Source organism: Ptychodera flava, chromosome 18, assembly GCF_041260155.1.
Source record: "Ptychodera flava strain L36383 chromosome 18, AS_Pfla_20210202, whole genome shotgun sequence".
NCBI lineage: Eukaryota > Metazoa > Hemichordata > Enteropneusta > Ptychoderidae > Ptychodera > Ptychodera flava.
In genome coordinates this window covers 20384162-20411263 of record NC_091945.1, presented here as the reverse complement: position 1 = coordinate 20411263, position 27102 = coordinate 20384162, and the positions used below count along the sequence as shown (strand labels likewise).

The 27102-nt window shown below is 37.7% G+C and overlaps 2 protein-coding genes across 2 annotated transcripts in view; both read left to right on the top strand.

Annotated features, from left to right (window-relative positions):
* LOC139117653 (serine-rich adhesin for platelets-like) overlaps positions 1–14733 on the top strand; it is a 44745-nt gene extending 30012 nt beyond the window's left edge. Inside the window, exons 35-50 of the mRNA XM_070680894.1 lie at positions 1652–1903; positions 3750–3956; positions 4719–4733; positions 4971–5195; positions 5458–5643; positions 6134–6349; positions 6879–6950; positions 7596–7778; positions 8625–8840; positions 9146–9258; positions 9447–9663; positions 10246–10330; positions 10832–10905; positions 12116–12215; positions 12554–12782; positions 13475–14733. Of these exons, the coding sequence (XP_070536995.1) occupies positions 1652–1903; positions 3750–3956; positions 4719–4733; positions 4971–5195; positions 5458–5643; positions 6134–6349; positions 6879–6950; positions 7596–7778; positions 8625–8840; positions 9146–9258; positions 9447–9663; positions 10246–10330; positions 10832–10905; positions 12116–12215; positions 12554–12782; positions 13475–13621 (2537 nt within the window). The 3' untranslated portion in view covers positions 13622–14733. The remainder of the gene's footprint in view (positions 1–1651; positions 1904–3749; positions 3957–4718; positions 4734–4970; positions 5196–5457; positions 5644–6133; positions 6350–6878; positions 6951–7595; positions 7779–8624; positions 8841–9145; positions 9259–9446; positions 9664–10245; positions 10331–10831; positions 10906–12115; positions 12216–12553; positions 12783–13474) is intronic.
* Positions 14734–18550: 3817 nt separating this feature from the next.
* Positions 18551–26911, top strand: LOC139117115 (FAST kinase domain-containing protein 1, mitochondrial-like). Its single transcript, XM_070679959.1, has 7 exons — positions 18551–18663; positions 19163–21302; positions 21933–22064; positions 23006–23122; positions 23615–23768; positions 25119–25233; positions 26274–26911. The coding sequence occupies exons 2-7, from the start codon at positions 19253–19255 to the stop codon at positions 26430–26432; spliced, it is 2727 nt and encodes a 908-aa protein (XP_070536060.1). The 5' UTR covers positions 18551–18663; positions 19163–19252; the 3' UTR covers positions 26433–26911.
* Positions 26912–27102: the final 191 nt, after the last annotated feature.

The following is a 27102-nucleotide window of genomic DNA, read 5'->3' as shown; positions in this document are numbered from 1 at the left end:
TGATGTGCACGTTGCATATTTTGTGTATTTTGTTGCTTATGAATATCCACTTACCAATTTACAAATGAGATAAAAGATGGAGAATGATTAGAATTTCAACATGGCGTTGAATTTATACCAAAAATGTAATATAATTATAAGGAAAACAAAACTTTGTTCTCTGTTCTAATCGGAAAGACATCTAGATAGCAAAAACAACTCACTCACAAACTGGTACGAAAAAGTGTCTTGATATTTGTAACGCTAACCTGGTGCACAATATTCCTGATATTTTAATATAAACTCAAGATACACGATGCAAGAAACCCTACCAACGCTAAATTCTATTATTGTCAAACTCTTTGATTGCAAATATGTAGATTGTTGATATTGAAAAGAAACAAAATATGGACAATGCAATAACAATTATAAGGACAAAACGTCTTTGTCAATGATAAAGAAAATCTACTGACACTTAGATTTAGATCACACAATTAAAAATATTCATCTTTATATTTGCAGACCGATCAGGAAAAGAGTCGACACCAGCAACAATTGACTCGGATCGAGCACAACAAGCGCAGCGGACCATCCAATTACATCCTCTGTCGGGAAATCTTCATCCACGCCGAAAGCCGATTTAGAGACGGATAAAACACTTCCGATATCCTACACAAAGGAAACGCCTATATCTACACCCGCAAAGGCCACAGACATCACAGATTCGTCCCAAGCAATTCACACTTCTCCGACATCGACGACACCTTTGTCAGGTGTGACGCCTGTCTCTGCTACCCACAGATCACCTGTTCCAGTGGGAAAAACATCCGGAATACCACAAACTACTTCTGCTCTCACTGGTAGTTGTTTTAAAGGCTAATATTCGACATACTTTAATATTACAGGAACAAACAACACGCAGAAACATTAACGTAATTGATGTTTGCGTTGCATATTTTGTGTATTTTGTTACTTAGGAATATATATTTACCAATTTACACATGAGAGAAAAGAGATGCTGAATAAATATAATTTCAACATCACTAGAAAATATACCAAAATCTAATATTATTATAAGGACAACAACAAAATTTTATTCTTTGTAGGCTAATGTTTGAGATATTTTAATATTACATGAACAAACACCATGCACAAATATGTAATGTAAATGATGTTTATGCATCATATTTTTCGTATTTTGTTGCTTATGAATATCCACTAACCAATTTACAAATGAAAGAAAAGAGATGCTGAATGATTAGAATTTCAACATCGCTAGAAAATATACGAAAAATGCAATACAATAATAAGGACAACAAAATTTTGTTCTGAGTTCCAGTCGGAAAGACATCTAGAATGCAAGAAACAGCTCAATCACACACTGGTACAAAACAGTGTCTTGATATTGTTTACGCTAACTTGATACAAAATATTCCAGATATTTTAATATCTACTTAAGAAACACGATGCAAGAAACCCTACCATCGCTTAATTCTATTATCACCAAACGCTTAATTGCAAATATGTAGATTGTTGACATCCAAAAGCATCGAAATATTGAAAATGCAATAACAATTATAAGGAAAAAAACGTCTTTGTCGATAATAAAGAAAATCTACAGAGATTTAGATTTAGATCAACACAATTAAAATATTCATCTTTATATTTGCAGACCGATCAGGAAAAGAGTCGACACCAGCAACAATTGACTTAGATCGAAGCACAACAAGCGCAGCGGACCATCCAATTACATCCTCTGTCGGGAAATCTTCATCCACGCCGAAAGCCGATTTAGAGACGGATAAAACACAAGCGTCATCCGACACAAAGGACACGCCTGTATCTACACCCGCAAAGGCCACAGACATCACAGATTCGTCCCAAGCAATTCACACTTCTCAGACATCGACGACATCTTTGTCAGGTGTGACGCCTGTCTCTACTTCCCAAAAATCATCACCTGTTCCAGTGGGAAAACCTCGGGAATACCAAAACGACTTCTGCTCGCACTGGTATGTTATGGGCAGTATTCCAAATATTTTAATGTTATGTCAAAAAAGACGATGTACGAATCCCAAACATGGGTGTATTTTTTGTAATTGTTTGCAATAGGGCGTGCCAGTCAAATATTTGATATATTTTATGTTTACATTGCATGTTTTGCGTATTTTATCAGTTTTGAGAATATACTTACCAACTTACACATGAAAGAAAACAAATGCTGAATGCTGAGAAATGCCACATCAAACGACTATATATATCGAAAAATGGAATAAAGGTATAAGGAAACACATTTTTGTTTTACCTTCCAGTCGGAAAGACATCTACAAAGCAAGAAATAACTCAATCACACACTGATACGAAAAGTGTTCTTGATATCTGCATACGCTAACCATACACTCCTTTAAGTTTTTATTTCGTATTATTGTGCATCTTTTAAGTAATATATATTATATGATTGAAATTATAATTCAGTAATGTACTGCTTGTATATTTACCATGTAGGTGAATTTAACTCTTGTTTGGTGTTGGGACGTTAATAAGAACAAAGTGTCAGTTTATGCCCCCTCCCCCACAAAACACCACACAACGAGCCAAGGGTAACGCTTATGTAAGGTACTCAACAATTTGAAGTAAAATTACAACTTTGAAAACAGTAAAAAACATTTATGAAGGTTTACATATATTAGATTGTCCATGTAAAAATTGTTTTGAGGATCAAACTAAGTATGAAATTCGTCGCAATGTTGTTTTATTTCCCGATTAAATGTAAGCATTGCACATATAGTCCGTAATAGGCCCCGGGTAAATCATTCCATAAATTTTCTATGCGATTAAAAAAAGAGGTAGCGGTAAGGAAGATTGTTACCCCTTTGAGTGCTGTGATATTTCCCACTAAAATTTTAATGCAACATTTTACCAATTTTTATGAATTTTTCTGTAATCTTTTTGATCATTTTGAACCAAACTGACATCACATTTCATTGGCTACAGTTTTTCATCAAAGTTTTGGCAAAAATCTGAAAAAAATTGACTTGGGTACATTTTATAAAAGTGACATAATTGACTTTGGCGCGCGCTCAAAGGGCTAAGGTGATTTAATCTCAGAGTAGTTGAATCAGTACAAAGACAAGTGTGAATTTTAGAAGATGAAACCTCAACAAGCTTGTGAATATTCATAGACTATTGTGAAAAAGGCCAAACACCTCTCTTCATGATGAAAGAGGTAAAACGTGGACAGACACAATCTCTGTTTATAATCAATACCACTACGATAATTGAGCATGTATATCGTCGCTGCTGTCTGGATTCTGCTGTCTAATTTAGCAAGATTTCGTTTAGAATGTGCCGTCCAAACAACACTCACATACTGCAGGTGGCTACGAATTAGTGAACAATAAAGAGCTCTAATAGTTTTGTGGAACACTTACACCGCAAGTAGGCTTATCCATACGAAGTAATCTGTTAGACTTTATGCAAATGCGATCGATATTGGTGTTCTAGTCTAGATTGGATGTAAGATCAACACCTAGATCGCAGTATTTTTTTACAGATTCTAAACACCTGCCGTTTATAACATACCGAGGTACAAAGGTATCTAGATTTTGTAAACCTGAGAACATTACATTGTGTTGTATATAAACCGCATCAAAACATAGATTTGATGATGTTTTTCCAAAGGAATGAGACCAAACTTTTTTACCTCAACTTTGTAATATTTTTATTTGTTTTTTGGTTTGTTTGTTTTTTTCATTTCTGACGTTCATCAGCTGAAGTCATATCTAAACAGCAAACACCCTCACAGTCCGGTACAACAAGCCCAGGGATCAAATCTACCACGGTCGACGATAGGGAATCTTCAACAACACCTAAACAGATTGAAAAGACCCACTCTTCAGATTCAACAGATGGGGTATTCAGCTTTGGTCCGACTGGACATCATCCATCACCAGCAGAAACAACAGCCTTCCACACAGGTACTCTCATCATTTTTTTTCTAAAATAAAATGACTGACCTTTTGGAAAGTATTGGTAAATGCAGATATAAGCGTTTTGAAAACGTACAGAATCAATCAAACACATAAAAGTCATAGTTTTTGTGGTTACTTTGTGAATATGTTGTCTTCGTGTAAGATCGTATTTCCAAGGATGTGACGAATTATATTTACTTCTTCTCAGGTTATAATAACGTTGTCTCTATCTATCCTTCATCATGTTTTATAGAAACAGGTACTGGTTTTTACCTGTGTACTTCAAAAGTGGAGGAGTGTGTCGACTTCTCCAATTCTTTTGGAGGACTCCCTTGTATTTTTACTATTGTCTGATGTGAAAACAAATGATATGAATAAAGGTTTTGTGTCAACAAATTTGCATTTTGTAACTTGTGGTTTGTGTTCTTTTTGTCACTCTATAATTGATTAATTAATCAGTTGATTGATTAATTGATTCATTCATTTTTAATTTCTCATTTATGTATTCACTTATTTATTTACTTATCCTCTCAGTCATTCATTTGCGCGCGCAACTAATCGCGTTGGAATATCAGACTTTCTCTCAATAAAAGCGAAACTGCGACCCTGAAAATCCACTTCATCTTTGTTGTAATTGCTTTCTTTGCTAAAGATGAGCAAGCACTTCCTGTAATAATCCATCTTTCTACTTCGTTTAGTTTTTTTTGCATTAATAGTAACTTGAAAATATGGAACGTTAAATAATCAGCTTAGTATTTTCTTTTTCAGATCTGATGTTTACAGGTTAGTATAAGTATGAACGATTATCCACTAAGTTGATACCCGGGTCAAGAGTTACACCCAAAGGGAAAATGACATTGCTGAATTTCAGTCAAGTATCGAATGAAGCAATTTATAGTTACAAGTGCTTTCATCACTACAAAGTGCAAATCACAGGAAATTTCTCGGAACAGAGTTCTCTTTTCACCGTATTTTATCACCGTGTTCAATTAGCATATCACTTTGTTTTTATAAAAACAGTTACAGCCCGTACCCCGGAACACAAATCAACCTCAGGTGGAACTGAGAGATCGGCAAAAACTGCTGAAATGCCATTCAGCAGTGATGTCAGTGTATCGACTGCTTCAAAGAGGATTACACGTCCAGTAAGTGGTGTTAAACCGGGTCAAGGCACATCAACAGAATCAACTCCGGTTTCTTCTTCTCGACAAGTTGAGACAACAAAGGCAGTGACTATAACAGCAGGTAAAATAACATAGCTACTCAGATTACATATACTGAATTTCAGTCATGTGACAATTTTTCAGAATATTTAATATTTTGAGGACGTAGACAAATCGATATGGCAAAATAATCGTGTATTTCCGTGTCTGAAAAACACAATTCATGTCTTTCACGCAGGTTCGGACTGACAATCAAGTCGTTCAAAGGCCAGAAATGAGACAGTGTTTTCAGACTAGAAATAATATTCATATCAACACCCAATTAATGTTTAATTCACCTATAGTCCCCGTACGAACTGGCCACACTGTGACTGAGTCTGAAGATCGTACAGCAACCTTTGACGGTCGATCTACAGACACGGTTGTCTTTGCATCGCCTGGGAAAGAATTGTCGAGCCCAGCTGTCACTGAGGGAAGAACGATCGGTTCAACTGTAAAACTTTCTCCAGCTGATTTGACGACCGAATCAGGTGACATTATGCACTCTTTCAGCTTAGAAAACACGGGAAAACACTCCTTGGTTTACTTTAGTAGCCGACTTTTCATTTTTTTCCAAAATTGTTCTGATCGACCGTTTGTGGGGTGCCAGAGTATTGTGAAAATCGAAAACTTAATTTTTCCCGAGGTGTTAACGCGGGTATGGCCGCCATTTTGAATTTTAAATATCGGTAAATGTTGGTAGTAATATTTTTTCTGTGGTGCAAAAATTGGCATGGTGACGTCCTCTGATTCTTGATTTGGAATAAAAAAGGTTGAAAGTATCCTTAAGGAAAGTCTGAGCAAAACCTCAAGTATTTCAGTTTCGAAGCGTACACAACCTTAAACCGTATCGATATATGGCAAATATTTTTGGTTAAAAGTGTTATCAAAGGGCACCGACTTCAATATAATCGTACAGTTGAAACTCACCCCATGTTTTCTGATCTGATTTCAACAAACTTCACATTTCATCCGAAGCAGCCATGGTGACAACATCTGCATCATCCAAGGGACAGACAACACCGGAAATTACCGTCGTTACATCGGTGAGGGATGTTTCGGCAACCACCACAGAAAGGAAAACGCAAACGACAACTGCAGGGGAAGAAAGTTCGACGACGACTAGGCAAGACCAGGCAACATCGACAACCGGTGCTTCGTCCACATCAATGAAATCACCAGGTGAAGAAAGTACTGGTAAGACTAACTGTGAAATGTAGGGGTTTGCTGATCGTCTTGAAACAATGCAGATGAATATCGCCGATGTTCATTGACAATTGTGCTTTTGACACATCTCTGCGATATCACGGTCTTTTTCCGTCGGTCAAAATGGCAAACAATGTCATTAACCCTTTAAGCGCCAAAGACAATTTTTGTCGCCTTTATAAACTATACCCAAGACAATTTTTCAGATTTTTGCCAAAGTTTTGATAAAAAACTGTAGCCAATGAAATGTGATGTCTTTTCGTTCAATATCAAAAAAAATACAGAAAAGTTCATAAAAATTGGTAAAATGATGCATTAAAATTTTGGTGGGAACCATTACAGCACTTAAAGCGTTAAGAACAAGCTAAGATTATGTCAATGTTATATCAAGGTAGGACCATCTTAAGAAACCCGTTTTTGGTAGTCGCTTCTGTTGTTCAACTGCACCAAAATAATACTGTGGGCCATTTTCAAATATTGCATGTTAATATTTATTTTATTGTATCATTTCACATCGCAGAATCGATCGGCCGCTCTACGCGTAAAGTTACACCAGCAGATACGACAACTAAAGAGTCCGTCACAACGCCTGGTAATTTTTAGTAAACACATAATATAGTCATTTTCCCAGCATATCAGAAGGATACTTCGTAAACGTTAATCCTCCAAAGAAAGTATTTTTATATTTGATAGAATAAGGATCGTCCCATTACCGATTTACATTATGTACCCATTTTGCGTCATAGGGGCAATTAGTAGCTTGCACCGATGATTATTTCATTAGTGGTAGTTCTCCGTATTTAAACTATATGAAGCACATCTGTTAGCCTTACGTTGTGACTATTGCACATCCTATTATAAACACTGAGACAATTTTTCTTGAACACTTCTCGTTTGAAAAAACGCTAAACATAAGACGCTTTGAATATTGCTTTAAAATGAATAGGATGCAAAAGATATGTATAATTTAATCTTTAAGTGTTAATACACTTTGCATGTTATTATTTACCCATAATTCTTACTTTATTTATGTAACAAATTTCCCGTTGGCACGTATGTGTGAGGCATGCGCAGTGTGGTCTGTAGAGATGCGACGTTCTGTATAACTTTTGATTGCCGCTATAAGCGTCCTATTAGTTCATACCAGTAGTAAAGTTAATTTGTTTCTACTTTAATGAACTGGAGAACTACGCTGTGAACACGTATTATCATGCGGCATCCGTGCTCTGTCTTTCAGCGTTGCCAATCTGTGAAGACCCGGGTGAACCCAGAAACGGACGCCGTGCGAGAGATGTCGAGTTGGTTGCTTTCGAGAATGATGAGATAGAATTCGTTTGTGATGAAAATCATAGACTTGTCGGGCAACGTCGCATTAAGTGCACGGAAGACGGCTGGAGCCACCCAGTACCGACCTGTGAAGGTTTTTATCATTTGATGTTTGGTTTTATTCCTTTTGACAACCACTCAACTTTCAACAATAACTGCTTGTCTCCATATTCCACAACAATGCATTGTCATCATAAGGCAATCACCTCACAATGCCAGAGGCAAACCAACAGTGTGTGGCAGTATTCTGCTGGTCACAAACTCTACAGGGACAAAATTAGGCTTCAAAAATAAGTTTAATATACTGCATGACTGACATGGTTAAATTATTTTGATGGGATCAGTAACTGATACATGTTTGGTATTAATAGACTACAATAGGATAAAAATGCTTAGCAAACGTTGTTAGATGTTTAAAATGTTTAAAACTGCTTTTTCACGAGGTTGGCCCAATGCATAGTTCATTTTAAAGCCCTTTGGTGTAAGGAAACTTTTAACTGGCTTAGTTTATCAAATTTGAAAATTTTATTTTTCTCTATAGAGTTAACACAAGATGGCGGCCATTTTTGAATTTAAAATATCGGTAAATCTTGGGTTATCGGTTTCTCTAGTACGAAAATTTGCACGGTGACCCCCGATTTTTATTCTTGATTTTGAAAGAGAATGGTTTAAAGATTCCTTAAGGTAAAGTTTGAGCAAAAGTTTAAGTCTTTCACATTCGAGGCGCATACTACCTTAGAACGATATGGAATTTTTCGGAAATAGTACGGATGCTGCTTCTATTCAAACTAAATGTTTCAAATCTCCTGTAAGCGGAAAAAAATCATTTTTCTAGACTCTCTCATGATCGGATGATGTGTGGACTCCGCATAGGCACTACTTTATTATCATAAAGATAGGCTACTTTTAGTAGTTAACGTCTGTTTCTTTACGTCAACAGAAATCACTTGCCCTGATGTGCGCCCAATAGCATACGGTGCTGTGAGATTTGCCGACAACACAAATACTAATATTGATAACGATGATGATGGCTTCCCAGCTTCGGTCGGAGAGACTGTTCACTTTGAATGTGACGAAGGATATCGTTTGATGGGCCCATATAATATTACTTGTGGAGAGTCGGGCTTATGGAGCGATTTTGTGCCCTCCTGCAGCAGTAAGTATGTTTAAGTGTGCTCTTCTTGCGAACAGACGGATCGGTCTCAGCATCTGATGATTGAAGAATGACAAAACGACATACTTTCTGGCAAAATTTTTCGATAATTAATGACAAGATATGCAAACGTGCTATCCACTCTAATAGTACTAGAAGAGCTTGTTGCAATCTTCATCGTCGGCTTCAACCCTTTGCCTGTACCATTTTAGCATTTCAGTTTGTTTGGATATCATATATTGACGTTCGTTACATTTTAAGTGTTTTATCTCTATCTTCTTTTTTTTAAATAAATTGTGCTACATTAGATGATGGTACTGTCGATATACAAGGTCAACTAAACCTCACAGGGTTGTTTGGTATTCCAATGCAGGACGTCGATTACGATATTGAAGAGGTCAAGGACAATCTGATCGATCTGGTTGGTATCACAATGACTGCTATGTGTATAATTACAATTTCCAGAAAGTATCCGTTATATAAAAGTTTCGGAGACATTGCCGTTGTTTGTTTGTTTGTTTGTTTGTTTAGTTTGTTTGTTTGTTTGTTTGTTTGTTTGTTTAGGTTGTGCATTTATTAAATATTCACTAAAGATTTCGTTCTTAATAGCTGGAGGAAATGTACTCAAACGACAACAGGACCAAGGATGTTATACTCGACATAGAAATAACAGATATACGCCCGAAAGGTCCCTATCTCGTAGTCGATTTTGAACTGAAGTTCAATGGAACAATGCCAGTCGATATGGTTGAGGAAATCATTACAGCGGCGATGGAAAATGGCACGCTTGGAAACTTCACAGTGGACCCAACATATTTCTCTTACGGTAAGACTGAAATCATTGATAACGTTAAACGATGTGAACAATTTCATATTGTTGTGATCCAAATACATTTTACAGTGTCGTATGCATGTAACCAACCATGTAAACGTACAAACGCATGTATAATGTGTACGTACGTATGTTCTTGCAGCTTATAGTATCAATAAACATATGCGAAAAGAAACGATGTGATACTTTTGCATTATATTGGTACATAGTAGTGAAATTTTATATTGTTGTGATTCAAATAAATTTCACAATGTCATGCATATATGCAAACGTATATCATGTATGCAAACATATACGTACATGCGTATATACTGATATGCCTACGTCTGCTTGTCTGTCTGTCTGTCTGTCTACATGTATGTCTGTATGTATGTATGTATGTATGTATGTATGTATGTATGTATGTATGTACGTACGTACGTACGTACGTATGTATGTATGTATGTATGTATGTATGTATGTATGTATTTACAGGCATGTATGTAATGTATGTATACATGCATGTATGCATGCATGCATGCATGTATGTAGGTATACAAAAAGAAGTAATGCGTACATTTTGCATTATTTTTTCAGCGCCCAACTGTCCGCCGGGTTATTGTGAGAATGAAGGTGAATGCATTGTGATATATGGCAATGCAACCAATTCACTGATCTGCAGGTAAACGTTATAAACAGTCTTCAGAAAAGGATGTTATTCTCCATGAACACGTTTCTTAGGATAGTCATTCCGGTGAACATTGAGTACCTGAATTTTTTCCGAGTGTGTACTGATATCCTTAATATATACAAAATAAAAGCAATACTACCTTCCCATGAATTCCATTTATACCCAGGCCACAAATCAACAAGCCACAGTAACCGCCGTGCATGTTTTTGTCAAACGATACAGTGTATGCATGTTTCTACCATATAAATAAACTTTTTATATACGCCATAATTTACTGTCCTCATAGACTGAAAATATTGCCATTTCCGTGAAATTCTTTCTGAGGAGCTGTATTGCTGTACTGATTCTAACAGAGTGAAATTTTGTTATGGCTTAATATCTTCGACTTGAATACATACACGCTGATAGTGTTCATACTATTACCAAAGAGGGCAACAGATGAATGTTACAGTATTTTGAATGATTTATAATACACTACTTTCCGCGTTTAAGGTGTGATGAGGGTTACTATGGAAAATACTGTGAAGAGGAAGTCAGAACGCCAGATGATCCCATTGTTATACCTGGTAAGGTCCTTTCAATTTATGTGTTTCCGGTAACCAAGTTGACATTGTTTCATACAGCCCGAATGTTTCTTGCATTTTAAACATCAAGCGTGATTTTTGCCGATTCTTCTATATTCTTTGAGGCGAAGTCAATTTTAAATCTTATCACACAACTAATAATGTCTTCCGGATACGTTTTGAGAAATACATATTTTATATTTCGATCTACCTACATTGACGTCATAAGACATCTACTTTTCATGTTTCTGAGTATTGAAGGTAAGTTGTTGACATAACATTAGAGCTCGAGTCACGAATAACTACATACTATGGCTTTGGCATGGAAGTTGTGATGATGCTCCGCTTATGAAAACTATGACACGTATCACTGTAAACTCTCATGAATGTCAAACGTAGCAATGCACACTGTACGTAGAGGTCAGAAGGTGGTTACAAAGTACAGAAGAACAAATTTTATTGTATAGGTACCAGTGTACTCAATAAACGCAACATACCTTGTTGCCTTTCTAAGTGGCAAGTCAACGGAGGTTGTTGTAAAGCGTTTTTGTATTCGAATACTCCTACATACTTGATCAACGGACTTGTATTTCTTCACTTGGAATAATCCTCTGACTTGTCTTTTTCATATTTCAATATTAGTTTCTCACTGAAAAAAATGAATCCTTCCTTACCTCCACTGCTTTGGAAAAAATTCTCACATAGTCAAGTATACCTCTACAAAGTTTGCTCTCTGCTCGACCATACAAGCTTGTATGAGAAGTTACATAGTCGCACGTGTTGAACTGAAGTGATGTTGCCATGCATGATGTTGAATCCATATACTCACTCATTCACACAATCTTTCACTTTAGACGCAGACAAAGAGGAGCATAGACTAGAAACGCGGTACGCTGTTTGATGTCATGGTTGTCTTTGTCTGTGCTTTAGAAAAAAATCAGCAAAAGTGTGAAGACCCGATCGATTAGCTGATCAGTCATGATCAGTAAATCTATAATTGAAACAAACGGTTATTGATTTTCCAACCCAGTTTCTCACCTTGTTATGACTCGGCCGTATGCTTGAAATATTATGTACTTCATCTATAATTCATTGCAAGTTTAACAACATTAAAAGAACAATTATAATAACTTAGTTTGTCTTTCATCGCGGCAAAAATGTTTATTTTCGTCTGAAATGCAATATATACATATGTCTATCTCTCTTTGTTTAGATCCTTTCGATCCGACTGTTGAAATTGGAGGTGGTATAATAATCCTTGCATTGGTTACCAGCTGTTGTACTATTATGATGGCTACTTGCATGTGGCGAAGGTATGTAACCTTGCATAATATCATATCGAATACATAACATTTCACTACACACTAGCAAATTGTCGTGGTAGTGTTGGTGTATGCTAAAATCGAATGACAATTCGAACTGGCAATCTAGACACACTTGCGCACATGTGTGCGTATACATGTACAAATGAAAAACGTTTGAAAGCTATAGATATAGTGTCATCCTTTTCAACTGTCAGACTTGTCTGCATTTAAATATATGTATATTTCTAAAGTACAGACCTGTTAAACTCAACCAACATTCAACTGTTGACATTATATTAGGTCTCCAGACTCTTACTACAGGCATACATATTCTTTTACATCTTCAGACGTCGGGCCAAGAGAAAGCTGATTATCGAAGAAATTAACGAGGAGGATATCTATGAAAGGGAGAGTTACAGCAGCACGCGCGACTACCAATCTGACGAATCGTACGAAAGTGACGACGGAGGGGATCCTAGGTTCACCATCGATCTGATGAGCCCTGGATCGAACACGTATCCCGTGCTCTACGGCGGTCTCTACAACGTCGTCAGTCCGGAAAACATGCACAGTCTGGTAGGTGGTCCGATTCCTGCTCAATTTCCCTCTTCCTCTGCGAAGCGAGGTAAAGCTTGTCCGTCGAATATTCTGTAGATGAACTTATCAAATGGTATAGTGCAAAACTATTTTATGCAAGACAAACGAATTATAATACCCCCCAAAAAAAAAAACCAAAAAAAAGCAAAAACAAAAACAAAAAAAAAAACGGTACAGCGCCCTCCTTAAAGTAGAAGGAATTTGCATTGCTTTAGTGATAAAAGTAACTAACAATAATGCTATCAGGTTCGGATTCGCCAGCAGCAAAGGAATATGTAGTTATATATAACTAAATTTCTCTGTAACAAAAAGTAGGAAAAGTCTATAAACTCTGAAGTTTCTCTATCGGCAAGTCAGGTGATTCCTGGAAAATTTACGAAGTATCGCACTCAAAGAAGCATAACCCTATTACTCAAATTGCAGGACCAACAGCCAATGTAATATTGTAATATTCGATTTGTTATACTTCAGAAAGGTTGAAATACATTTCGGACTTATCGCTCTGACGATAGAACTTGACTCTTTCAATTTTGAAGGCTGTTTAAATACCTGTCCGATATATATCTGGATTTTGTTTGCAACCAAAATTAATTTTTCACATTCTGAACCTTAGATGTGCTTTATCATTCAAACTTTACGTATAACACTCTGCGTTTTTTTCCATTCTCTAGTACGACAATGCCGAAGGTGCGCCCGACTATCCCTGGCAAACAGGATCACCGCGCGATTCACGAGGTTCCCAGGACGATTCAGATTTAGATAGTAACTACAGCCTGCCGGGAGCGTCGTCAAATGGCAACAGTAGTGACAGTGATTGACAACTGAGACATTACAAGCCTACCAATTAACCCGTTGGGCTTTACCATCTCATAAGTTCAAGAATGCTGCCAAATTCTTTAAGAGACTTTCAGTTCTAATAGTTCCAAGTATTAACTGTATGGAGTTCTCGAATATTAAATCGGTGATGTCTCCTGACCATCACTATTTTTCAAGTTTACTTCAGTGTGGTATTCTCACCTCATCAGGTTTGGTGGAAACAGCTCGAATACCCGAAAGACTTTGCAAAGTTCAAATACTCTCCCCCAAATACGACATTGTTCTCTCTGCTTTTTATGAGCACACCTCTATATATGTATTTTGTTTAGTAAATTGTTGTAGGAATTTGAGCACTTAGGAAATGGTATGACCCATGCTAGTTTATCTGAAATTTGCTTGACGGACAATATTCGGTTCCTTAACCGTCCAATGGTGTATTTACATATTATTTTGAATGAGGAGATGAATAGTTTAAATGAAACAAGACTCCATCCAATACAGTATAACGATTTCTGCTCACATTTTGACTAGATCACTTCTATCTGAAATATTTCGAACCAAAGCTTTAAATATTTTTTTCGTTTCATGCAAACCACATACAATGTAAATAGATTAGATTATTTACATGACAAGTTGGTAAATATATAAAATACATATGTTATATAAATACTATTTAACTACTTTCCTGATTAATAATACTGTGTTGACTCTTTCTATACATAGGTTAAAGTTTAATATAGTTCTAAAAATCGAAATTTGTTATTGCAACTTGGTCTCAAAGGCGTAAGAATATGATGTTATTCAGGGTTAAAAATATCACAAATATCCAAACCAAAGGTCTTGTGTATATATGTAAATATGCTCTATACGATATTTATAAAATTTTTGCAGCTATTTGCTTTCGATTTCTTCGACTTATATCGCGATTATTTGTAGTCTAGTTCTAAGTTAATTATACAAGTGTTGGCCCACACTAGAGCTTGAATGATTTTTTAAAGGATGATGAATGGTATTTATCATTATAACCTGAAAACTAGCAATATGGATGCGTCAATGATAGAATGTTAGATCTTGTTATGCTGTAGATCGAAATAAAAGCAGCAAACCAAATGTACATATTCTCGCGACTGTAGTAGTTCTTAATGGATGGGAGTGTGTAGTGTGCTTGCGTGCCTACGTATAGCTACTAAAAATATGTATTTATCCATTAAGTGCGTTGCCGAAAGGGCGACCTAAGTGTAAACTTAAAGCACATACGTGGCATCAACACTCAATCAGCAACTCCTGCTAAATGGGGTCACTACGTACATGCACAGATTTTTTGGATTTGTTTCTGTATTACGTGAACACATTTCAGTATAATTCGACACTTTTTTTACTCTAATATCCTTCGAGTCAATCGCTAAATTACTTATGCCGATTTTATCCGGTTTTGTCTGGCTTGATCCGGTTTGATCCGGTTTGATCTGGTTTGTAAATGGAAACTTGCATGCCCTTTGAGGTGAAAAACCATCAAATGTATGACCATGTCAAAAGGCATTGAAATGCTTATAGTGCAAGACATATCGTTTCAAGAATGTGAGTGTCGCAGGCGCTGCATATCTCAATGCTATAGGGACACCTTAGGGACTGGTCAGTTTGTTCGGGGCGGGGGGGTCACACTGCTTTTTACTTTGGTAATGGGGCGGGTCACCATGTTTTTGAAGTGCCCAATAGGGGGAGGGGTCAGTATGTTTTTGAATTTTGACATACTTGCCTAAAACTTCATGCCATGCCACGAATTTCATTATTCAGTTGCATAATATTTTTCGGCGCGCCCTTTGGGTGCATTACTTCAATATCTCAGACATATTTTTCACAACGCCCTTCAGGCTCATGACTTTAATGTTTCAGACACATATATGTAAGAGATATCTGGATGTTTAATACATGCACTTTTTCGGCGCGCCCTTTGGGCGTTGTACTTTAATAAATCAGAGATCTATATGTCAGAGATATCTTGATGTTTGTAAACTAAAAGTCTGTTTTGCAAAGTGTGCCATCATGAAATCTGCAGTTCACATGAAAAGCATGACAAATTCCTGATACTTTTCTGTTTTCTCTATGAGAATTAAAAAAAGCAGCATGCACTAATATTTCACAATATATTTGATACAGTGACATATTTTAGGAAGAAAAGAATGACATTATATTTTTCGTTCTCATTGATGCAACTATTTTCCTTTGTGTCTCAGGTCTTCTGTAAAAAGGTACTTTTCCTCTGACTAAAATAATAGTTAACAAAAGGCACTTTATATCAATATTAACTATGCTTTTCTGGTTTCAATGTTAAAGAAAAAGTCCTCTCAGACACTGCACACATCAGATTTAGCTACAACTCATAAAAATAGCTTCCTTCGGCTTCTCAGGAGATGTAATTGGATGGCTGGCAAGTCTAAAAAATTATCATATTTTTGATTCAGGCTACTGCTTTTCTTCTTTTGATATTAATGATTGACATCCATTTCTGTACGGTGGTTCAGGACATCTAGTTAAGCATAGAAAGTGTTAAATACAATCACAGCTCATTCACAATGCTGTACTTAAACTTTAAAATTGACGCTTTGAAATTCCTATCTTACATGTAAACAATTTCATTAAAACACAGAATGACTGAATGTTTAAAATAAAACATATATGTATATATATATAAATATAAATATAAATATATAAATATATATATATATATATATATATATATATATATATGTACATATACACACACACACACACACACACACACACACACACACACACACATATATATATATATATATATATATATATATATATAATATATATATATATATATATATATATAATGATATTCAGCCTTTGTTTAACTTTTTGTTGCGCTGGGGTGTCATCCTATTTTCTGTTTCGAAAGTTGGAATAAGGGGATCAGCTATCGCCCCCCAGGGCCGAAGAAACTGACAAGTCCCTTATGTGGACAAGATATGCCAATAAACGTGAATAGAGTTACAGCAAATATGCGGACACTTTGTTACCTGGAGTGAATGCTGTCATTGTCGCATACTTGTTATTTCACTTCCACGCCCATGGGGGGGGGGCACTCAGTCCCGAATTGAATGTGCCCCGGGCAGTGTTTCCAAGGGCAGTACTCTCAGACGTCTCCAATGATGGCATGCTCAGTAAAACGCGAGCGGTTTCTATCTATACGAAAAAGGAGTATTTTTCGGTCATCATCTAAAACCAGAAAAAAAAGATCTGGGTAGGGGCCCCTAAGTTTACTTTCAGATGTAGTGAGAAGATTGTTTATTAAAGCCTAAGCTTTAGAAGAGAGTCTCCTGGTCTCCGAAAGATTTCCTTGATAAAAGATCTAAAAAGGGTAACCCTTTGGAAACGAACATGCTAGCCCCACTGTTGTAGAGAAAAATCTCTCTTTATGATAGTACCTGCATGGCCCGGGGTACTATAGCTTTGAGACTCGTAAACTCGATTATGTGGACAAGATATGCCAATAAACGTGAATAGAGTTACAGCAAATATGCGGACACTTTGTTACCTGGAGTGAATGCTGTCATTGTCGCATACTTGTTATTTCACTTCCACGCCGTGGGGGGGGGGGGGGGGGCACTCAGTCCCGAAATTGAATGTGCCCTGGGCAGTGTTTCCTAGGGCAGTACCCTCAGTACGTCTCCAATGATGGCATGCTCAGTAAAACACGAGCGGTTTCTATCTATACGAAAAAGGAGTACTTTTCGGTCATCATCTAAAACCAGAAAAAAAAGGATCTGGGTAGGGATACTTTCAGATCACAGTCGCTCGAGAGCTATTCAGCTCTGGGACTATTCGCCCCATAGACGAGTATATAGAAGCGAGAAATACCCCAAGTCAGGAAATGAAATGGCTATTCGTATAGGGATTGTGCCACCATGTCATCTTCGACGTTCGATTTTACCGTGAAAAGTAGCAAGTTCATCTATCATGTAACCGTCGACCGTTCCCTATCATTCTCAAAATTCATACCTGGTACTTAATTTGTTTCACAAACGCTCGTTTCGTGTGATTTTCGGCCGAATTCGACGGACACGTCGCTAAAACATAAGCGTGAGCAACATTCCGGTCACCTTACAGTGGACGTTGGGCACCTCCACTTTACTGACGTTAGCGCCGCGTACCCATGAGGGGTGACTGGAAGGTTGTTCATGCCTTATGTTTTGGCGACGTGTCTTCTGAACTGGGCCGAAAATCACACGAAAATTCATACCTGATACTTCATCTGCTTACAAAATGCTCATTTCCTGTGATTTTCGGCCGAGTTCGAGAGACACCTGGCCAAACATAAGCGTGAGCAACATTCCAGTCATCCCTCATGGGTAGGCGGCGCCAACGTCAGTAAAGTGGAGGTACCCAAGAGGTGACCGGAATGTTGCTCACCCCAGGTTTTGGCGAGGTGTCCGTCGAATTTGGCCGAAAATCACACGAAACAAGCGTTTTTGAATCAGATAAAGTATCAGGTATGAACTTTTAGAATGATAGGGAACGATCGACGGTTGCATGATAGATGAACTTGCTAATTTTCACAGTGAAATCGGACACGGAATGTTACATGGCGCGGTTTTTATAGGCTTTCTGTTTTCTGACTTGGGGTATTTCTCGCTTCTATATACTCGTCTATGGGGCGAATAGTCCAGAGCTGAATAGCTCTCGAGCGACTGTGTTTCAGATGTAGAGAGAAGAGTGCTCGATTGCGACCTGTGTCTTGCCTTATCATCGTATTATACCCGATTCCTGATCCCTTTTCCCAAATTACAATGCATGTGGGGCTTCTATGAGCTGTTCAAAGCTTCGACAAGGTATACACACGTGCATTCTAGGTATGTAAAAGTACCAGCTGACGACGTACACATTCGCTCTGCTGCGGAGGTCATATTAGGTCACCTCTGTGAAAAGCGCCACCACAGTCGACAATATGTTGGATAACAATATGGCGACTTGCATAAGAACTTGTGTAAGAGATCACACTACTCGACTGCTTATGGTAAGTAACGACCCAGGCACTGCCAGTATAGCAGCTGTGTATTCGTTCTTAAGACACAGTGTGTCGCTAGGAAAGGTAATTTTGAGGGACTCTGCTTAGTTACGCGTGTGAATCGATATTTACCCGGCTTCAATGCGCAGATAGGAAGCGTTTACCTCATAACGTGTATGCAATCATATGCATTTGTTACAAGTGACCGATTTCTTCTGACCGAGTCGGTCGACGCGGATACTGGCCGATCTCTCTGCTTACCACGAAGACTGAATGGATAAAGAAAACTTGATGGCTAATGACTGCGGATCAATGGGCTTTTTAACCATGAAATATGTTTTTCTTTGGTATGTTGTACATGGATAATAGTTAACTCTTGCTACGGATCCGTATCCCTACCACTCCCTTTGCTGGTTGTGTTGGGGGAGTGGGGCAACGGATCCGCAGCAAGGATAACTCGGCAGGCACAATAATTAATTATCCCTATGTTTGGCATGATTTCTTACAGCTGTGATGAAGAAGATGCTACAGTCGACGTAGTCGCCTCTTGTGAAGTAGATGTTTTTATCGACATTCTGTAGATTACATTTGATTCAAGATGGGCACTAGAATGTTATTGAAGAAGGGTCAGTTGTTACTGAACCAGTGGCAGTCACTCAGGGCATTACCTGCAAATGTCAGACCGATGCAGCGATTTCTGTTCAGTGCGCAGATTGACTGCAATCAACCACTCCATCTACAAAGTGTCTCTTGCACAGATGCCGTCACATCAGAAGATGGAGGAGGGGGGAGTGAGACCATTGCTGAGGCGGATCCCGTTACTGAACAGATTCTTAAAGCAGAGGATGAGAGAGCGATCTTTGGTGTAATAGCCACCAGCAGACAAGAGCTGACAAACATACATGTTTCGGCTGCCATTGATGGGCTGTGGGAATTACAGAAGCGAAAGATGGACAGTGCAAGAGAACTGAATGAAATAGTGAAACAGCCCGAGTTCAGCCACCTCTGTGAGGCAGTTGAGAGGAACTTTCCTGAGTTTGATAATGAATCCCTGATCAAAATGCTCTATGCTATTCTACGTCTGCAGAGGGATCCTTCCAGTAGCACTGTTCAGCAGCTTGTCATGGAAAGCAGTAGACGAATTCCAAAATTAGAGTTCGCCGAACTGTCAAGATTTGGCGTTTGCCTCCATGATATGGAGCTTTTTGCAAGCCCGGTCAAGGGCCAGCTGCTCAGAAGATTGCAAGAAAAGCTGGATGAGATGACAAATATTAGGGAATTCTCTAATTTGATGTATGTTTTGATTAATATCAGCTCTCAGGCTTTTCAAATCAAACTTGTGAACAAAGCTATGGAGTTGTTAAATTCTGACGATTGTACACCAAGCGCCCGGGATATTCGGAGGATCATGAGAGCACTGACCTTTGTTCAGATTTGTCACAAACCTCTACTTCAGAAGTGTGCAGAGGTCTTGCTGGAAATGGTAGAAGACATAGAAGCAGATGATCTTTGCATTATTTATCACCACCATGTAATACTCGGTTTTGAACACAAGGAACTGAAAAGTGCCATCTTGAAGAGATTCACCGAAATATACCCAGGTGTCACCTGTGCACGGACGTTGGCGAAGATATTTGAAATTCTTGCCCCTGAAGTTTCATCAGATGTGAAACTCCATCTGGAGGATATGGTCTGTGATATGATTCCTGACATGCCCCTGACTTCGGTATCAAGGGTGGCACATGGTCTGAGGAAAATGAACTACAGATCAGTGCCCATTCTCAAGAAGGTTTCAAGACACCTGCAAGAGAAGACAGCAGGCGCTGATGTTGAGCTTGTCACCAGCATTGCGAAGAACCTGATTCATTTGAATTACCGAGATGACAAGCTTGAAACTCTGCTGGGCAAGCAACTAGTCCATGGTCTGAAGAAATGCATAAGTCCTCATGAAGTGAGCAACATTGTCAATACACTGGCTCATCTGAATATTTCACATCCGGACAACCTGATTCTGAATCGAGTTGAAAACATGATGCATCAGTTCAACGTGGCGGAAGTCAACAGAGTCTCCATGGCTGTGACAAAAATATTGCAATGTGAACAGAAAACCCAAGGCTGCCGCGCAAAGTATGTTAACTTATTGAACAAGCTTAGTCGCAAAGTTGTGGACAAACTTGATGAAATCCGGAGCATATATCTGTTCAATGATGTCATGGAGACTGTCGCAGTTGAGGGCTTGGATTTGTCCCTCATTGATGAACTTATGCAGCACTACAACAAAATTCTACATAAGATGACACCAAAGGCAGCAGTTGAGGTCTCACAGATTATCTCAAAGATGCGATATCTGCAGAAACCACTCCTTGACACTGTCGCAGAAGTGGTCGTCAAGCAACCGCACAGTGTTGGCTTTCTCAATATATATCGCATCCTCCTGCCATTTTCAATTCTCAACTACCAGCCGCCAAACTCAGAGAGATTTCTCAGGACGTGTGTGGAGAAGTTTGAACGATCTCTAGATCGGTACGATCCCAATTTCCTCATCAAAATTGCAGATGCCCTTGCCCTGCAACAAAAGTTCCCTTCCAAAATCATTGAACGATTGTTCAGCCTGGAATTCCTAACAAAAATGGATAAAGTCTTGGAAGGTAAGTCAGACATCTTATCTCTCAAGGTAAACCGATTCTAAGAAATTTGCCCCTGCAGTATTTGTGAACTACTTGTACATTGAAGTATGCATACATACAGTAAGCTTCTTCTGTGTTTTGGTTAAACCTGGTACCCGGTAAATGTCTCCAGGGTTCCCCATTTTGTCAGTATGATCCTATTATGGGACAACACAATTGGTACAGGGGTTCCCCACCATTAACTATATTCCCAAAACCTTAGCAATAACACTGTTTTACATACATACATATGCATGGATTTTAATTTACTTCAGTCTGTCAGCAAATCTAAGTCTTCACTAACTTTTAGGATAGTTGCATACAGTTTGCCGGATATTCGAAAGTGTAAAATAAATATGTCCTGAAGTAATGTGTTCAGAAATGTTTAAAGTTGAACCACAGCTTATATCCCAGCACTTTAAATGTCAAAAGACTTGTGCTAATTATTTAGAATTATAAAGTATTCTATGATTACTTCATTATAATTGTCATTCTACAGAAAACATCTTATGAAAGTTGTTTCTTTTAAGATTGACTTCCTGAATATTTAAAGATATCTGATGAAAGAAATATGTGAGGTTGCTATGATGCATGATTTGTATGATTTTGCAGAGATGCCGGCTGACCAATATGAATTGTGTCGATTCAAACTAATGCAGCTGAACAGAGCCGTGAGAATTGAATGTCCGGAGACTAGAATACCGTGGTTTCATGATGACTACTGCGAAGAGATTCTCAAGAGACGTAAGTGATGAACGTTTGGTCCTCTCATCTTTTTCACAGAGCAGTCCAACTTTACCCAAGGCAACAATAGTGTCTAGTTTAACCCTTTCACCCCCAGTTCCCTGTATACAGGTCCAACTTTACCATAGAAAACAATGGATTTGGGACAAACCATGGTGGTGAAAGGGTTAATAATTTTTTAAGGTATATGTAGTATGCACCTCGAAAGTGAATTACTTAAACTTTTGCTCAAACTTTCCTCAATGAAACTTTCAACAATTCTCTTACCAAAACAAGATTGAAAATCAGATGACAGTGTGCAAACTACTACTAGAGAGTCAAGTTACCTGAGATTTCTGGAGATTTGAAATTCAAAATTGCTGCCATCCCTGTGTTAACTCTATGGAAAAAATAATATTTTGATTTTCGAAAAACTAAGATGAAAACTTTCGTTGTACCAAGAGCTTTAAAATGAGCCCCCACAAGTGGTAGATCAGAAAAGAATTGTGAAAGTTTAAGCATCTGAATATCTGTCCCTGAAGTGCGTTTTACCTTAATGCACGGTTTAACCCTTTCCTGCCAAGTCTATATTTCACCATCAGGTCAAGATGGTTAAAATTAATGAAACACAACATATTCCAAATGGTGTATTTTAACATTATTGTGTACATTTGAAGGCTGTCGAAAACATAAATACTGTAAACTTGATTTTTGTGGACTAAAGATGCTATAACATACCAAGCCAAGTAGGTGAAAATACGTCATGTTTTGGCTAAATACTTTACTGACTTGGCTGATGGGGAAGTGATACTTTCTGGCAGGAAAAGGGTTAAAGATTGTCAAGGCTGTAGGCAAGGAATAAAAGTATGACAACTAAAATTAGCCTAAAGTTGAAGCTAACAGCATTAACAGACGTGTGTGCACATACATGTAGATGAAAACTTCTGTAATTCTCCCTGCAGGGTCACATTTCAGTCAACCGAAGATGTTATTAGAGGCACAGAGCATACTCAGTGAAGTGGTTGGTGGAGCACAATTCATGAGGTCATGGGTTGTCACCCCGTACTACTATAGCATTGGTAAGTGATTATTGTCAAGTACATGGACCTTGACTTTGAGACAGAAATCCCTTCATTGTCATGACTTGAAATGGAAATCCTTTCATTGTCAAACAAGTAGCGATATACAGGCAAACCATAATGGAGAAACACTAGTTATAGGGTTTACATGTAAGTCGTGGTTTGGGTACACAAGGCAATCAAATAGCACTATAGCACTATTCTGAGGTAAATTTATCGTCGGTTGGTGTATGTACAGAAAGAAGATGTGGCAAGGTATTTTCTTATTGCAAGACGCATCATTATTAATTACAACGGAGGTGCATTTTCTGGAAGGCCTTTCCTGGATTACATGTACATGAGCTGTGTGTGTACTCTTCCAGACATACAGAAATAACATTGTAATGATAAAACTTGTTTTGTTCATTCACTGGTCTGGAAATACTGTGTGGAATTTCCGGTGACGTTTCACTTGGATTGCTCAGACTTTTATTTGATGATTATGTTATTCAGACTTTGAGTGTGTCTTGGACGCTGACAACACACCGTTGGTGTGTGCTGACTATGGAAGCTTTCTCAACAAGTCTGGAAAGATGTCAAGCCAGGTCTTGGCTGACCTCATGCAGTGGGGATCAAAGAAGAAAGAACTGCCTCCTGGTGCACAAAGGTAAACACACTGTCAAATGACAAATGCTATGACAAAATTGGACCCTACAAATGCTCCGTACATACATGAACCTGAAGTAGAACACTCTGCAATAGCACTGATCGCGATTTCAGGTTTGTTACTAAATATACCAGTAGCTGCACACATGTGACATCGGACAAATTTTTTACGAATATTGTTGTTGCATGTGTGGCTGTTGTTGCAGCTTGTTGTCTGCGTTATGAATTAATGTGACCTAAGTAGCTATTATAACACTACCAGGTTGTATTTTCGTCATTCTTGCGGAAAATGCGGACAAATATATGCTTTTGCATAGAAATTAAAGAAAAATGACGTCATTTGTGATCAACGCTATTAGTAGGGAAATGCGTGGCACTGTGTCCTGTGTTCCTATTTCATTTGTTTTTTTCCAGAACCTACTACTTCTGTAGATAGCCTCTAAATTGTTAAAATTCCATAAGTTATCTATAAGCAAGTAAAGTGCAAGACATACAAACTGTTTGCCTAGCCAGAGAAGGAAATAACTGCCTATCCTAGGCAGGCAAATTTCTGGACAGGCAAACGAAAGTTTTCAGTTATCTGCCCACTGGACAGGTGCTTATAATTTCTGAGTTTAGGATTTTTAGAGATCAGACGCAAAGTGCACTGGTATATTGCATCAAAGACATAGTTATCACTGCAGGTACCATTTTTCCCTGGCAGGCAACTTGTCCGGATGTAGTTCATTATTTTTCATGAATATCAGACAGCAGTACATGTATGATACCAGTACAGTGTTGATAGACAGTATTTCATTGCACTAAAATGAAATGGTGTGAGGGAGCTTTCTTAATGCCAGTACATCACTTGAAATGATCTGTGTGACTGTTTGATCTGGCCATCTTCTAAAAATATCCTTGCTCTTGGATAGCAATAAAATTATGTGCTTTTAGAGAAAATTTTCATGAGAAAAAAATCCCGCAAATTGTAAAGACAGAATAAAAGTTCCTTTATGAGAATATTCAAAATATGTATGTTTGCAATATTTAATTGTTATAGTGTTGATCGAGAAACAAAAACAGATAGTAGGAAATAAAACAGGAATCCTAAAAATGAAATTTAAGCAAAGTGACCATACTACGTAGTGTACTAATATTTAACTTGGGCAGAACCAAGTAATATCGCAGGACATTTCAGAAATAAACATTCATATTTCAGCCACTAGCAATATTGAACACAAAAATTATCAAAGCAAATTAATTTAGAAGTTCATAAGAATGAGGCATACATGTACCTTTGACTACCAAATTCACAATTACATATAAATGCACTGACACAGTCCGTCTATTTGATTTATTTATTGATTTTCAGGGTGGCTATAGATTTCCTGGCACCGAGGCACTACTGTGTCAACTCAAGACATCCTTTGGGATACACAGAAATGAAGAAACGACACTTGGAAATCATTGGCTACAAATACGTCCGTGTGAGTTCCCAACTATCAGCATAGTACAGTCTGTAACCTGTGTTTTTTCAAAATAGATATGTGTATACTGAGTACTGCTTATTTTGCTGTTTTGGTCTTTACATGTAAACTGTGGTTAGGCTCAAATGAAAAGGATTCATGTTCTCATCCTGAGTGAATACATCAATACTGACTAGTGTGGCAGCCCTTTTTATCATTTGCTTGAAAAATATCACACATAAAATTGATAGAACACCACTGATGTTAATATCTGTCCATTCACAAATCACACCACAATACAGTACTGACCAGTCAAATTTACCATTGCAATCTTACTTTATGTCAAACTTACCGCGGCATGTTTATATTCCTTTGTTTGTCATTTTCATGTTTGTGAAATTAAAAGAAATTTTCACAGCATGATTTAAGTAGGAGACATACCTGTAGGATGCTTAGGCAAATCCTCCTTCGGACTTTCTGAGTATCCATCACATACGGCACTCACTGAAAAAACTTCCTGTGTGTCATTAATCACAGTACAACCAAAACAGAAATGAAGCTTTCAGTAGTCTATGTAAGGTATAGCCCAACAAGCAGCAGACACCATGTCTTGTTGAAAACTTGATCTCGCGGTTGCATTTAATCTACATCATGTGTACTTTGGAAACTAAGTGCCTAGCCATATATTTGGAGCTGTTGAAGCATACATTTGAAATTATTGATATGATTTCATTGTCACAGTATGATTTTACAATACTCAAGAATCTTCCTACTATATGCCTTTTCTTATCATAATAATCAGTAATCCATATAGTTTGAAATATCAAATCAAAGGCATTTATTTATGACCAATATTTAGCTGGAAGTACAATAGGAAGAATAAAAAAAACATTTGGTTTTATCTGTTGAATTTTGGAATTTTGAAGCTTTATCCATGAAAACTATCTGATACACCCGAAGCAATGGAGTGCATCATGTTAACTTACGTCAGAAGTTATTATTGCCTTTTTTCCTATGAAAGAGAATGAAAATTGACTGATGTACTTTTCTTTGGCCTTCAGATTCCTCCATATGAGTGGTTCTCCATGAGGCTTGCAACGAGAGAAGATTACAAGAACTACCTACGTGAGAAGATATTGGGTAGCGATGATATGTTACCCAGCAGCAAACCAAAGAAATCAGTGCTTGAAATACTGTCATCGTTCAAAATTAGATCTTAAGAGAGTATCTGAATGAGCAGAATTTGACACTTTTTTGTTTCGGATGATCACGCACAAACTTTGCTGTGGGATAATGTATGCCCTTGTTGTTAGCTAGTTCAGAGATCAGTCATGTGCAAGATTTGGGAAAGATGTCATATAAAGTGCCTAAAAGTGAATCCCACGGACTAGAAATACTAAACAATTCATCCAAAAGTGGAAGTCGTACAACTAAATACCACAATTAGAGGGCAAATGTTTACTGTTCTTGGCAAGCAGATGGAAATCTTTAGCACTAACACACATGATTGTAGCCTGACAGTGGTATATTTTACATTGCAGAATGAGACCCATGTCATAGAGAGAATTGACAGTGAATTTTCCAAAGAACTTTGCTGAGGGAACATTTTGTCATTGCATGGACTATTTATTTATCAAATGAAACACATGAAAATCTGTGCAAAGGCCCAAAATATGAATAAAAGATTACTTTTCCAATATATACTTTCCACGCGAATTGTTATTATGATCATTGAATTCTGTCCACCCTTTATGAACTATAGCCATACTTGAGAAAGTGAGAGGGTTGTTTGATGTCCAGCTTGTGCAGTAGAGAATGAAGATGTCATGTTAAGCAGATTACCCATGATGCACCAGTACCAGAAACTTCATATGTTTAGCAGTTAAGGTA

Excerpts from the sequence above, each read along its gene's own strand:
- LOC139117115 (XM_070679959.1), top strand. The coding sequence starts at position 19,253 with ATGGGCACTAGAATGTTATTGAAGAAGGGTCAGTTGTTACTGAACCAG. Across the intron at positions 22,065-23,005 it reads CGAAGAGATTCTCAAGAGAC|GGTCACATTTCAGTCAACCG; the intron begins GTAAGTGATGAA and ends TTCTCCCTGCAG. Across the intron at positions 23,123-23,614 it reads CCCGTACTACTATAGCATTG|ACTTTGAGTGTGTCTTGGAC; the intron begins GTAAGTGATTAT and ends TATGTTATTCAG.